General features: G+C 41.8%; 1 protein-coding gene across 5 annotated transcripts in view; it reads left to right on the forward strand.

The window, feature by feature from the left end:
* mlip (muscular LMNA-interacting protein) overlaps nt 1-13,844 on the forward strand; it is a 46,206-nt gene that overhangs the window by 13,759 nt on the left and 18,603 nt on the right. For 2 of the 5 annotated variants that reach the window (XM_005474087.4, XM_005474086.4), the window contains 9 exons: nt 1,691-1,816; nt 2,358-3,905; nt 4,518-4,589; nt 5,023-5,103; nt 5,181-5,264; nt 5,389-5,424; nt 7,856-7,903; nt 8,954-9,016; nt 9,131-9,256. In XM_005474087.4, the coding sequence (XP_005474144.1) occupies nt 1,691-1,816; nt 2,358-3,905; nt 4,518-4,589; nt 5,023-5,103; nt 5,181-5,264; nt 5,389-5,424; nt 7,856-7,903; nt 8,954-9,016; nt 9,131-9,256 (2,184 nt within the window). Of the gene's footprint in view, nt 1-1,488; nt 1,556-1,690; nt 1,817-2,357; nt 3,906-4,517; nt 4,590-5,022; nt 5,104-5,180; nt 5,265-5,388; nt 5,425-7,855; nt 7,904-8,953; nt 9,017-9,130; nt 9,257-10,319; nt 10,467-13,844 lie in introns of all 5 variants that reach the window. The other 3 variants (XR_002064235.2, XR_269745.4, XM_019366397.2) reach the window with 3 other exon arrangements.

A 13,844-nucleotide genomic window follows, 5' to 3' on the forward strand; every position in this document is an offset into this window, starting at 1 on the left:
TACTGCTGGTCTCTACAACACAAAGTGAAATGAATGTTCTAAATAATGTGAACTTGACCCTCACTGATACAAAATCTGTGTGATTCCAGCATTAATGTTGGAAGCCATGCTAGCTAAAGACAGTCCACTTGCTTATGGCCCTCAAACTCAAAGAGTCTCGCTTGTAGCTGTTGTGAGCTTCAGCTGTGCTGGATTTTAACTTTGGATCGAACCCAACCTTTGCCCACTCCCAAGCCTTCACAAAGTAATGCAATTGGTACCCCTTTGGCATCCATTTTTAACGTGCATGGTAATCTAATAGAGTTCATTTGAAGTTCTTCAGTGTCTAAAATGTATGCCACAAGGCTGCAGGAATATGTGCGCTGCTGGTGTCGTGACTCAGGAAACTTAGTTTAACAACTTACCAGTTTGCCTGGAAATATGTGACTAACACTATGAAACGGTGCATTTTAAACCAAATTCTATTTCTTTTCTTTTTCTTTTTTTCTTTGCTAAGTCTAACCACACAGCTTTGTTGCCCAACTTTAACCAAACATCAGAAAGGAAAAGTCAGAAATGAAAGTAAAACAACAGATAAAATGCTGACTATATCAAAAAGATTAGCTGTCTCCTCACACCGAAAAGCTTCTGGGTTCAAACCTGCTGGTCAGCTGGTACCGTTTAGCGTAGAGCTCTTCCTGCGCCTGCGGGGGTCTTCTGGGTGCTCACGCTTCCTCTAACAGACATTTACTCAATGTAATTAAACACCATAGAAGATTTTATGCTTCTAATATGCGTTATATTTCTGAAATTTTAGCTATATAGTCAGAGATGTTTCTTATATACCACTTTTCTAAGCGCTTTATACAACAGGCCTCATTCACACAAGCACTTTTTCCTACATGCAAGTGCTTTCTATGTACCAGTTACACAGATTCACACTCTGGTGAATGCATCAGAGACTTGTGGTTTAGTATCTTCCCCAAACATAATTAGGCATGCAGACTGGAGACTAGGGCAGCCAGAGATTGAACCACCAAACTTCCAATTAGTAGATGACCTGCGATACTTCCTGGAAGTCAGCCTTCCCAATGTTTCCACAGATGATTATTTGGATGTTCAGTCCTGAATATCAACCTCAGGGTGCTCTGTTATCCTGATTGTTGAAAGTGCTTAATTTTTGTTTGACTTCATTCTGTCTAAAATACATATAGCTATATATATTTTGATTGGGTTGGGATCTGGAGAAATGGGTTCAGAAGGTGCAAATCCTCAGGTGAGAAGGATCCTGCCAGAGCCTAATATTTCAAAGGTTTCTTATGCTACTACCTGGTCTTTCTAATTATCTCCTGGTAAGAGGATTAAGGTCAAAAGGACACCACAAGTGCAAAATTTAAATTTCATCTGGTGGCAAACACACCGTGTTAATACATAAAAACAACAAGGCTTTAATGTTTCACACTCTCTGCTGTCACTTTACATTTTATTAATACTTTGGCATGTACACAGACCCTGCGTCAGTAGCTCACATGACGCGTGTACTACGCCGGTGTCTGGAGGACATGTGCGTGCCCATGTGAGTTATATGTGTGGGGGGATGTGGCGTGGAGAAACCAAGCACACCCCCAAGCTCAGAAAGGGTCACTGATGATCAACTCAGGTTTCACTGGCTAAGTTTCTGTTTCACATTTGCTTCATCTTCCCCTGTCAGAACGGAGCCGTGTCCCACGAGAAGACGAGCAGGAAAAGTGTATCAGACGGGGAGATTATCAGAGCAGAGTGGGTCTTAATCAACGACTCTGTGGAGGGAGGAGCAGGAAATGTAACCCTACCGCAAGTAAGTACAACTCTCAATGTCATGAGCAAGGCAGAACAAAAAGGCTTTGACTTAATATGATGTACTTATGTGTTTGTGTGTGTACATGTATACACACAGTATGTATCTTTGCAGGGGCTTAATTTACAATGTAAAGTTAAATTTGGTAAGCTGACATTCATTAAAGAAGCACTGTCGGGAGATTAATTTAAAAATAAAACAACTGTCCAAGGTGTGCGTGTGCTGCTTTTCAAATGTGACATTTTAATTGGACTCTAAAAATACAAGAGTTACAGTGTCTATAATGAGTACATTTTAGTCGTGCTTTTGCAGGGGGTCAGATGGTGTTTTCATCAAAGTAATTTCACAAATCGGCCACAAGCTTGTTACAAACGCTAATTTGCAGGGGTAGCATTTTTGGTATATCTGGGCTTTTAAGAATGTGGAGGGAAAGTCCATTTTCAGTAATTGCTTCCTGAGGTGTGAATTTTCAGATAAGACGCAGGAAAGAAAATGAAAAAAACCCCCCAAACTCTCTTTTTTCTTTCTTCTTGTTTTTTAGTTGAAGACTTCTCCAGCTCGTGCCAGCCTCTCTCAAACCAAATCCTCTCTTTCAGTCAGTGCCCAGTCTGAAAATACACCCAACCACGCAGCCGCAGGGACGGCCTCCATGGAAACAGGCGCTGATAAACACAGGGACATTTCCCAGCAGCAGTGTCACCACACCTCCAGACATGTTGAGGTTAGCTTGGGTTGCTGTGCAAATAGAACGCCAGGGTCAGAGGACATATTAAGCCCTGCAGACTCTGGAGACCTGCTTCCCACACTGGCTTCTTCCAGGGAGTCCATCCTCTCAGATGCCTCGGACAGAGAGAAGAGCTGGTCCGCCGTGCAGCTTTCCTCGGTCACTTCTCCTGCCTCTTTAAGCCGTACCATTTCTCCCTGCTCATCCGTCCCCTCTGGTGTCTTCACCCCTTCTGTGATCCAGGTCAAGAGGCACTTTCTTGCTCCTGGCTCTAGTCTGATCCACATCCCTCAGACTTGCTTCTCATCCTGTGAGAGCCTCTCCTCTTCTGTCTGCTCCCAGAACCCCCCTCCCCGGCATCGGCCTCCTCTCACCCGACTCTCTCTCCTCACTGCCATCCTGAGAAAAGGTCGTCTTCCTGTTCTGTCCTCAACGCTGCAGAGACCTTACACCCCCTGCTGGCCCGTTAACCCCGTAACGCTGTCCTTCTGTAACGCGTGCTCAGCAGCCTCCAGCGTGGCCTCCATTCCCCTCGAGTTTTCGTCTCGGTTCTCCTCCCTGGCATCTATAGACGTTCAGAGCCACCATTGCAGGGAACCAACATGTCAGTCAAATGAGCTCAACAGAACGTGCATGCCGTCTCAAGTGCAAAGATGCTCAGAGCCAGTGAAGAGTTTCAAGCTACCCCGAGCTCCTGTATTTTGCTCAAACTTCCTCTCTGCTTCTCCACCAAAGCATGAAGAAACAGTCTGTACAACTTCCAAAACCTTGCCCCTCACACACATCTCCATTTCCAAACTCCCTGAGCTGAAGCCCAGCAGTAATCACACGTTCCTCAAGGGCAGTGCGGATAATAACCTTAAAAAACTCATCTCCCCGTCCCCCAAACTCATTAACGAGCCGCAGACTTCCACGCCCCAGAAATGGAGTCGCAAGCCAAATTCATCTCTCTCAAAGCTTCGTTGGCTTTCTCAGCAACTGAGATCTTCGCCTGTCTTCCCCTCTCATCCTGCGCCTTCTCACTCATGTGCAGTGATTTTCCCCGCTCGTGCTGACACAGCATCACCTCTCCCTCCTCCACGAAATCCCACAGGAAGGTGCGAATTAGAGAGGAGCCAGTTCGACCCCACAGGCGCCACACATTCGCAGGGCATTCGCAAAGCCCCCTGTCTGTCACCTTCCTGCTACACGCCCATTGTTTTTTCTGGATGGCCATCACCCACCAGCTCTCCCACGCCAACACCCTCTCCTGCTCCACCAATCAGAGATCTCACCCCTTCCCCTTTCTCCCTGCGCTCCACGCCCTCACCAAGGCCGGGGAGTGGAATATCAGACTGCAGTGACAGGGAGGGTAAAAAAAGAAAGGTAGCCTCTATCCGTGCCGTTTGCATGACTCGTTTACTGTGTTCCCTCTGACATACTGTTCTCACACGCTGCATGGCTAAAAACAGACTTCTCCCACTTGACAAGTGAATATCAAGCGCCATCATCTATGTGGAGCTGATTTTAGATGTGTCTTTTATCCGTTTGTCTTCGTCAGTGCTCATTTGTTGCTTTGCAGCAGTTTCAAGTGCACTTTTCCAATGCCTTTTTTTAAAGCTGAAATCAACCGAATGGGTGGAAAATTCAGAGTATTAACCACCAGGAATTCAATTTATTTCGAGCCAGCAGGGGGAAAATAAGTTGATAACACACTCATCCAGTTTTCTTGCCTGTCAGTGAAGGAAAACTAAGCTTGTTCATAATGTAATCCATCAAACAGGCCTCCTCTGCAGCAAAGTGATGTAGTTTCCACAGGCTAACACACTTCGGTTCACACTGCTGGGCAACTCTGAGTTTGACTGTTTTGCATGATAAGCAGCCAGCACCAAAAGGAGACAGAAACAATTTCCACCAGACTGTCTACAAAGTTTATCTTCAATAAAATTGAAATTGTAATTATATTTATATTCATATTGTCTGCTCTTCTGTCTCCAGACACACAAGATTACGCTAAGCTACAAATCCCTCGCTGCTATTCCCACAAACACCCTGCTACTGGATCAGCAAGTGAGTTCACTTTTAGCTCTAATCCCATTAATTTGCCTCGTTATCCTATTAAATGGCCAGCCATACAGTACGAAGCGCTAATGATGCAGCCAGTGTTGCTATGGTGAGAATGATGTGAGTAATTTAAGATAAATCTTGAGATGCACTAATCAGGTTTATAAACTGCAAAAAAAGACATTTTCTTCCTTCATTTCAGAAGGACTTAACAGCAGCTGCAAGGACAGTAGTTCTTAAAGCTTTATTAAAAGTCATATCATGCTCAGGGAGACATGAAAACACATTCACACCTCTGTATGATACATGTAGACGAAGGAGTTCTGCCTGTGAGGAATATAGAGTGGATCAACAGGAATTGTCTGGAGGAGATGTTGTAATGAATTGCGTGCTATTGCTCCAGTGAAACCATTAGTCTTGGCTCTCTTTGTATTCACAGGCCATAGATGAGCAGGTCGAGAGAGAAATGAGTTCCTGTGAGACGCTGGACACAGGCGTCGCATCAGACACCCACACCGAGGTACCACAGCACACATCGCCGTCGTTATTTACCGCACACGTTGCAAAACGGCATCAATAAGTCTGTGCTCTCCACAGATGTGCTCGCCTGCTCAGCTCCGGCAGCAGTCTGAGGAACTTTATGCCGTCATTGATGAGATATTGGCAAATTCCGTTGCTGCAGTGAGTTTGGTGTTTTATTTCACTATTAATATGAAATTAAACAAGTACAAATGTGGTGCTGAAAGTCACTTAACAGGTTTCTTTTTTTTTATCCTTTAACTCCAACACAACCCTGCCACTGTAGTCCATCGGGTCATCAACAACCAACAATGGTCTGCAGGTAAAATATCTCTTTAACAGCATGTGAGCTATTTTTTTTTATCACTTTAAAACTTAGAAGTTGAAGGATTAAACATGTTACTTAGCTAACAAGTATTTAAATTTGAATATAATGTGAAACAGGGAGGAAACGTGGGATCTGAGCCCACAGTGAAATACGCACCTGTATATGATCATAACCTGTCTTATTTTCTGTTTTCTTATCAAAATGGTTAAAACTGTATTTTTCTGAGATTAGTATCGTGCTGTACCAAAGACATAAAAAGCTTAACTTGGCAGTAAATCCAAAAGTATGGTAATTTTTCCACGAACTTCTATTAAATTGAACTTGAGTTTGTTGCCACATGAGTCACGGATCCTGTTACACAGAATGCAGCTTTAATTCAAATGTTTCACTCTCGGAGGCCATGTCATTTTTTTTTCCATACACACTTTATGCTTAGATGGAGTCAGGTTGCTGTTTCTGTCTTTATACTAACCTAAGGTGACTGGCTGCTGACTCCAGCTTCATATTGAACTGGGACACATCTGAGAATGGTGTCAGATCAATCTTTGGCCCAGTCCCAGGTGAAATCAGTCACAAAGAAGTTTATTTATCTCCAAGCACACTGCTGCTCGCAGTCGTCGTTCACAGGCTCAGAATCTCGTAGTTTTTCCTCGTACACAACGAAAGAGCTTTCAGTCACTACAACCGCACTAAATCGACTCTGTGGAATCTTTTTAAAGCAGCAGTTAAAAACATTTTAGACTAAACATGCCTTCTGTTGGGAATTCTATTGATTGCATTTTATGTCTTTATATTGGCTGCTAAAATTTTCTTATTTATTTGACTCTTTTTCTGTTGCACAGTGCTTTGTGACTGTCTGTCTATGAAAAGTCTTACCTTACCCTGTACTGGCAATATCCTCTGATTGCTTTCTTCACTGCAGCGGTCACAGTTTATATGGAAGATGTCAACTTGTCTGCAAATACTCACCACCTGCTCACTGAGCAAATGGAAACAGAACCCATTTGCAATCATCGCAAAAGCTGCCCCTTTTGAAACACGTGGGTTGCAGCGGTGGGGCACAGCTTTTACTTTGAAGGTGAACATCCTCCGTTTCTAGTTTCACATTCTTTTGCTTGGTGGTTAGTTAGCGAGTGTTTACAGACAAATGGCATCTTGAATAAAAACTACAGATGACTGTCTGCTGGTGACCAAATCAATCATGAGCAGATTCTTGGTGTAGCCCCCGCCCCGCTCTGTGACTGATTTCCCCAAGCAACAGCCAGCAACTCAAGCAAACACTTGACAAACAGTTAGGGACTAGATGGTTTCCCCTAGCGACTGGTGGTTACCATGAAGGTCACTGGCTCTTCTCTGGGTATCTGGGACTAGTGGTAGCTGATTGTGTCTTTGTCAGCTACCACTCTGAAATGACACCATCTTGTCCAGTTTGTGATGATTAACAAAATTTAATTTTTTCTTCTTTTTATCTTTATTTTTTTTAGTCTTTCTTTTTGTAAAAACTGTTAAAAGTTCACACTGCAAATTTTGCACACATGGTGATGCAAAGCTGACTAAAGCGTTGTCATCTCAGTTCTTTAGTGCAGAATTTGTTTAGGTCAATAAAAAGCAAAAGAGTAAACACATGCTCTTTGCACCCAGAATAACAATGCGAATCAGTGTCATCATTTTGCATCCTAATTGCAGTTTCATCATTTCTCAAAAGGAGCAGGCAAGCAGCTTTCACACAAAAACACTCCCAAAAACAAATAAAAGAGAGAAAGAAAATGTATATTTGTGTCTATATATAGCTAAAAGTGTGAACCATTAAAGTAAAAATGAAATAGAAAAGATAAATAAAGAACTGCAGTAGCTTTGGAACTGAAGAAATTAGTCCTCTGTACTGTTTTACTGAAACACAAGCAGGAAGTTGGATAAAAGTGAATTTTAACTATATGAGCACAAGAAATGAAGGGACATCTGTCCATTATTTATCAAAGGAGAATGCTTCCTATAGTTTCCAGAGAAAACAACTGTGTGTGTGTGTGTGTGTGTGTGTGTGTGTGTGTGTGTGTGTGTGTGTGTGTGAGAGAGAGAAAATGTCATCCATGGGATGTGTGCTCTTAAGCTAGATGCTTGTGTAAACTCAGCAGGGGGGAAAGTATGCATGAAAACATCAATTTTTCAGTCGCTAACAAGGGAAACTGTGTTGTGTAACAAGAAAACACGTTAAATTCAAGTCTGAGAAAATAAAGAGACGTGTTCTGGAGAGGCCATGATTCATGTTCTCCAAGGACTTCTTTTGATCATCTTTTCATTAATTTCTTTTCTAAAAAGTGACCGTCACAGTTACAAATGAATGAGTCATTTGATGATTCTTATTTTTCAATTTCCCCTGACATCCGGCTTGTGTCATTCAGTTTCTGTTATTCTTCTTCATTTCCAGCCGAAAAACTCATCATTTTCAAAATCGTTGGGACGTGAAACCAAATATGTGAGTAGAGGTCAGGTAGTTTTGCACGTTGAATTAAAGGCAAATGCTTTCTTTTTTTCTCAGCTTTTACCCCACAGGATAAACAACCTGCTGCTGACGGTGCTTATTCGCAGTGCTTATTCAGATGCTTTTATTCCAGAATTCACAGGACATGGCAAGCAAATAATTTTTTCACTGTGAGGTGTGAGGTGAGATATTTTTCATTAGGAATTTGAAGGTGGCTCGAAGATTTTCCGCATGCCAAAACATTTTCTCTTTGAATATTATAAAATAGAACTTGCCGAATTTCAACCAGCTTCAAAAAAGTTAAAGGAATAGTTCACAATGGGAAATATGGGTGGCACAGTGGTGCAGTGATTAATGTCACCCCACAGCAAGGAATTTGAATCCGAGTTTACATATTTTCCCTGTGCCTACAGTCCGTGGGTTCCCTCTGCTTCCTCCTACAGTCCAAAGACATGCATGTTGGGCTCACTAGTGATTTTAAATGGGCTGTAAGGTGTGCTCTTGCACTAGGACAGCAGGGATAGACTCCATCCTCTCGGTCTGTGTTTGTATTGAGCTTCTGACAGATTTCACAGTTCACCAGGAACACGGGGCATTTATAAAGTAGCTTACTGCATAAGTATGCACGCATAAGACGTTCAAAACAGCGTGCTATCATGTGTTGAAGCTACTCTATTTCATAGCAACAGTTTATTAGCAAACTCACAAATAAAACCTCATTCCTGGGTTCATTAAACTCCAATTTAAAACTTAATTTTCCTCTAAATTGTATATCTTCTTGCATGAACCGAATAATTTTCTGTTATTTTGAGCAAGAATAATGAATCTGATTTGCAACCAGATGTTTATGTATTTATGCTATCATAAAAACTCAAAAATAAATTACTTGTCCCAGTTGTATTTGTTTTCTCTCTGATGGCAAATATCATAATTAATTGAAAGAGAAGAAGGCGGGAGTGCTTTTGGTTATCAGTGTTTAACTTTTGTGAGAGGAATTAGTAATTGTGTTAATATTTCTTTTTTTCCTCTAACTTATTTATTCAGGCATCTTTATGCAGCTTGCACCCATCTGCCGACGTGGAGAGAAAACTGCTGGGTCGCAAACAGGTACACATTCTTTATTTGATCACGCTCCTTCATCTGCTGACTTATGAGAATTTATGAGCTGCTTATGAGAATTAATTCCTTTGTGCTGTCAAATGTCTGAATTGTATTATCCAGACAAAACCTGGGGTCATTCGCCCGATGACGGCCATTCCGAGACTGACAATAGAGGATACAGATGAATTTCATCCAAAGCCCTTCAGGCAGTTTGTCAGCAAGCAGACCTCAACTGACAAGAAAAGGGTAAGCTAGTGGCATTCAATCAGTTTTTATTTTATGTGATAACAAGACTTCACAGTCTGCACAATCCTCCTCATTGACTTGAAATGTGTCTCGTTGGTGACAGTTGCACTGAACTGCAACTGTCGGACTCACAGTAAAAATAAACTTCCAGAAACTACTCAAACTATATTCCAATCTCCAGATCATGGATAGCATGGATACTTTTTTTCGCCAAAGCATTCAGTACATTCAGTACAGAATATACATCCATCAGGCATAACATTATAGCCACTGACAGGTGATTATTTCTTTATTGTGGGAAGTGTTTGGGATATATTAGGGAGCGTGGAGTGAACATTTTGTTCTCAAAGCAGGAAAAATGAGCAAGCATAAGGATTGAGTGAGTTTGAAAAGGGCCAAACTGTGATGGCTAGATGACTGGGTCAGAGTTTTCCCAGTCTGTCGTGGTCAGTACTGTATCTGTTGAAGGTGGTCTAAGGAAGGAACAGTGGTGAACCAGCAACAAGGTCATGGGTGGCCAAGGCTCAGTGATGCACGTGGGGAGTAAATATGGAACAGAAGAGCTACTGTAACTCAAATTGTCAAAAAATGTAATGCTGATTCTAAAAGAAAGGTGTCAGGACAAACAGTGCATCGCAGTTTATTGCGTATGGGGCTGCATAGCTGCAGACATCATGTGGATGGCCCAGCGGGTTTGGCACCACAATGAAATCTGGGTAAAAAAGCAAACCAGTGGAGGCAATGTGATGCTTTGGGCAAGCTCTAATAGGAAGTCTTGGGTCTTGCCATCCATATGGATGTTACTTTGATGCGTACCACCAAGCATTGTTGCAGACCACCCTTTCATGCAAACAGTGTATTCTGAATGGCTGTGGCCTCTTTCAGCAGAATTGCTCCCTGCCACAAAGCAAAAACGGTTCAGAAATGGTTTGAGGAGCACAACAACGAGTTTGAGGTGTTTACCTCTGTGGGATGTGCTAGGCAAACAAGTTCAATCCATGGAAGCTCCACCTCTCAACTTACGAGACTTAAAGGCTCTTTTTCTAACATCTTGGTACCACAGCACACCTTCAAGGGTTGAGCGGAGCCGATGCCTCGACCGGTCAGCAAATGAGGGACCAACATGATATTAGGGAGGTGGTCACAATGCTGAACAAGATCTGGTCCTCCCCGACCATCTCCCTCAAGATCAAACTCCACTTGGTATTTGGTATTTTGGTAATTTTTTATTTCAACATGTGAACAATATACAGGTACATTTAGAAAAGAAAATAAGAGAGAGACAGAAAAAAATACTATACAAAATACATACATACAAAAAAAAAAACATTCTCATTAATTTACATGTTGAAAGGGAGTGGGAAGAAGTAAACACTTATTTAAACCCACCCCCTTGCCATAAATTATCAGTTAATATTTAGTCAGCTTCCTTACTGATATAATTTGTAATAGAAATAGTGAACAGATTTCTGATATACTTTATACTATAATATTATATCATGAATTTTTTTTTTTTTTTTTTTAAATAGAGACATTCACTTAATTTCAATATTTTCCTTTTCTTTATAGTTCAAGAAGATCATATTTTTATAACTCTTTTTGAACAGTTTTATGTTTGGACATTGCTTTAATTCCATATTGAGACTGTTCCATAGTTTCACCCCATGAACAGAAACACAAAAGCCTTTTCTTGTAGTTCGTACCTTCCCTGTTTTGAAGTTACAAAAACCCCTTAAATTATAACTTCCTTCTTTCAAAAAAAACATACTCAGAATATTAGCTGGCAGTTCTTTATTTTTTGCTTTGAATAGAATTTGTGCTGTTTGGAATTTCACTAGATCATTCATTTTCAATATTTCAGACTGCAAAAATAGTGAGTTTGTATGTTCCCTATAACCTGCATTGTGGATGATTCGAATTGCTTTTTTTTGAAGAGTAAAAAGTGAATGTAATGTGGTTTTATAGTTATTGCCCCAGACCTCTGCACAATAGCTTAAGTATGGTGAAACCAGTGAACAGTAGAGAATATGAAGTGATGCTCTGTCGAATGCCTGTTTTGCCTTGTTTAGTATTGCAATGCTACGTGATACTTTGGAATGAATATATCTTACGTGAGCTCTCCAGTTAAGTTTTTCATCTATTATCACCCCCAGAAATTTATTTTCACTGACTCTTTCAATATCATGACGTCGTTTATCCTGGAGTATTGTTCCAGGTCAGCGACCTTACTTTCCAGGTATGCAATCTTTTTATCTTTTTCGGCGTTTTGGATGCGGAGCTTTACCTCTTCCACAATTTCAATGATATTTTTTCTGCTGCGACCTGATAGTGGAAATTTCCTCCATTATGAAGTCAAGAGACTTTTAATGTCCTCGACTTCCTCAGCTGTCGGTGTCCTCTTCGGCCCCATTTTCTCTGGTTACCCTGGTAGCAGGTTCAGTCAGCTGATTCCTCAGTCAGCTGTTAGCCTGGTAACCTGTTGGCTAGCCTGCAATTACCTCGTTAACTCTGTTAGTCCAGTCCAATATCCTGTATCAAAGTCTTAATCCAAACAGGGTTTTACCAAAGTTCCAACAATTTGAGTCTTTGCTCCAGAAATTGATGGCCAAATTTCAAAAATCCACAGGACACGATCAAAACACAACTTTCAAACAAATGGCAAACAGGAAGTGACGTTGACCTTGGAACGTACTTACTGCTCCTTGTGGCTACAGCCAAAGCTTGTTTAATTCAATCGTGATCCCAACCGCCATTTATGCCAGCGAGACTTGGAAGGTGTTGGCCTGCATCAACACCAAGCTCGACGTCTTTCAGCAGCGATGTCTTCGCCGGATTCTGAGGATCCGCTACACCGACCACATCACCAACGAGGAGATCCTGCGCAGGAGTGGCACAGTCAAACTTCACAACATCGTTGCACGCAAAAGGCTTCGACTGGCCGGCCATATCCTCCGCATGGATGACGCACAGATTCCAAAAACAGCAATGCGCTGGCAACACCTGGCGAAGGTCATTCCATCAAGACCTAAAGACATTGAATATATCGTTGGAAGAAGCTGAAACCCGGGCACAAGATCGAGCCTGGTGGCGTTCGTTTGCTGCCCGATATGCCACATAAAGCATGGGAGGATCTATTCAATTCAATTCAATTCAATTTTATTTATATAGCGCCAAATCACAACAAAAGTCGCCTCAAGGCGCTTTATATTGTACAGTAGATAGCACAATAATAAATACAGAGAAAAACCCAACAATCATATGACCCCCTATGAGCAAGCACTTTGGCGACAGTGGGAAGGAAAAACTCCCTTTTAACAGGAAGAAACCTCCGGCAGAACCAGGCTCAGGGAGGGGCGGCCATCTGCTGCGACCGGTTGGGGTGAAAGAAGGAAAACAGGATGAAAGACATGCTGTGGAAGAGAGACAGAGATTAATAACAGATATGATTCGATGCAGAGAGGTCTATTAGCACATAGTGAGTGAGAAAGGTGACTGGAAGGGAAAAACTCAATGCATCATGGGAATCCCCGGCAGCCTACGTCTATTGCAGCATAACTAAGGGAGGATTCAGGGTCACCTGGTCCAGCCCTAACTATATGCTTTAGCAAAAAGGAAAGTTTTAAGCCTAATCTTGAAAGTAGAGATAGTGTCTGTCTCCCGAATCCAAACTGGAAGCTGGTTCCACAGAAGAGGGGCCTGAAAACTGAAGGCTCTGCCTCCCATTCTACTTTTAAATACTCTAGGAACAACAAGTAGGCCTGCAGTGCAAGAGCGAAGTGCTCTAATAGGGTGATATGGTACTACAAGGTCATTAAGATAAGATGGGGCCTGATTATTTAAGACCTTGTATGTGAGGAGCAGGATTTTGAAATCAATTCTGGATTTAACAGGAAGCCAATGAAGGGAAGCCAAAACAGGAGAAATATGCTCTCTCTTTCTAGTCCCTGTCAGTACTCTTGCTGCAGCATTTTGGATTAGCTGAAGGCTTCTCAGCGAGTTTTTAGGACTTCCTGATAATAGTGAATTACAGTAGTCCAGCCTGGAAGTAATAAATGCATGAACTAGTTTTTCAGCATCACTCTGAGACAGGATATTTCTAATTTTAGAGATGTTGCGCAAATGGAAGAAAGCAGTCTTACATATTTGTTTAATATGTGCATTGAAGGACATGTCCTGGTCAAAAATGACTCCAAGGTTTCTCACAGTGTTACTGGAGGCCAAGGTAATGCCATCCAGAGTAAGAATCTGCTTAGATACCATATTTCTAAGATTTTCAGGGCCGAGTACAATAACCTCAGTTTTATCTGAATTAAGAAGCAGAAAGTTAGCGGCCATCCAGGTCTTTATGTCTTTAAGACATTCCTGCAGTTTAACTAATTGGTGTGTGTTACCTGGCTTCATGGATAGATAGAGCTGCGTGTCATCTGCATAGCAGTGAAAATTTATGCTATGTCTTCTAATGATGTTGCCTAGGGGAAGCATGTATAATGTAAATAGAATTGGTCCTAGCACTGAACCCTGTGGAACACCATAATTGACCTTAGTGTCTGAAGAGGACTCTCCATTTACATGTACAAACTGGAGTCTA

Source organism: Oreochromis niloticus, linkage group LG13, assembly GCF_001858045.2.
Source record: "Oreochromis niloticus isolate F11D_XX linkage group LG13, O_niloticus_UMD_NMBU, whole genome shotgun sequence".
Classification (NCBI taxonomy): Eukaryota; Metazoa; Chordata; class Actinopteri; order Cichliformes; family Cichlidae; genus Oreochromis; species Oreochromis niloticus.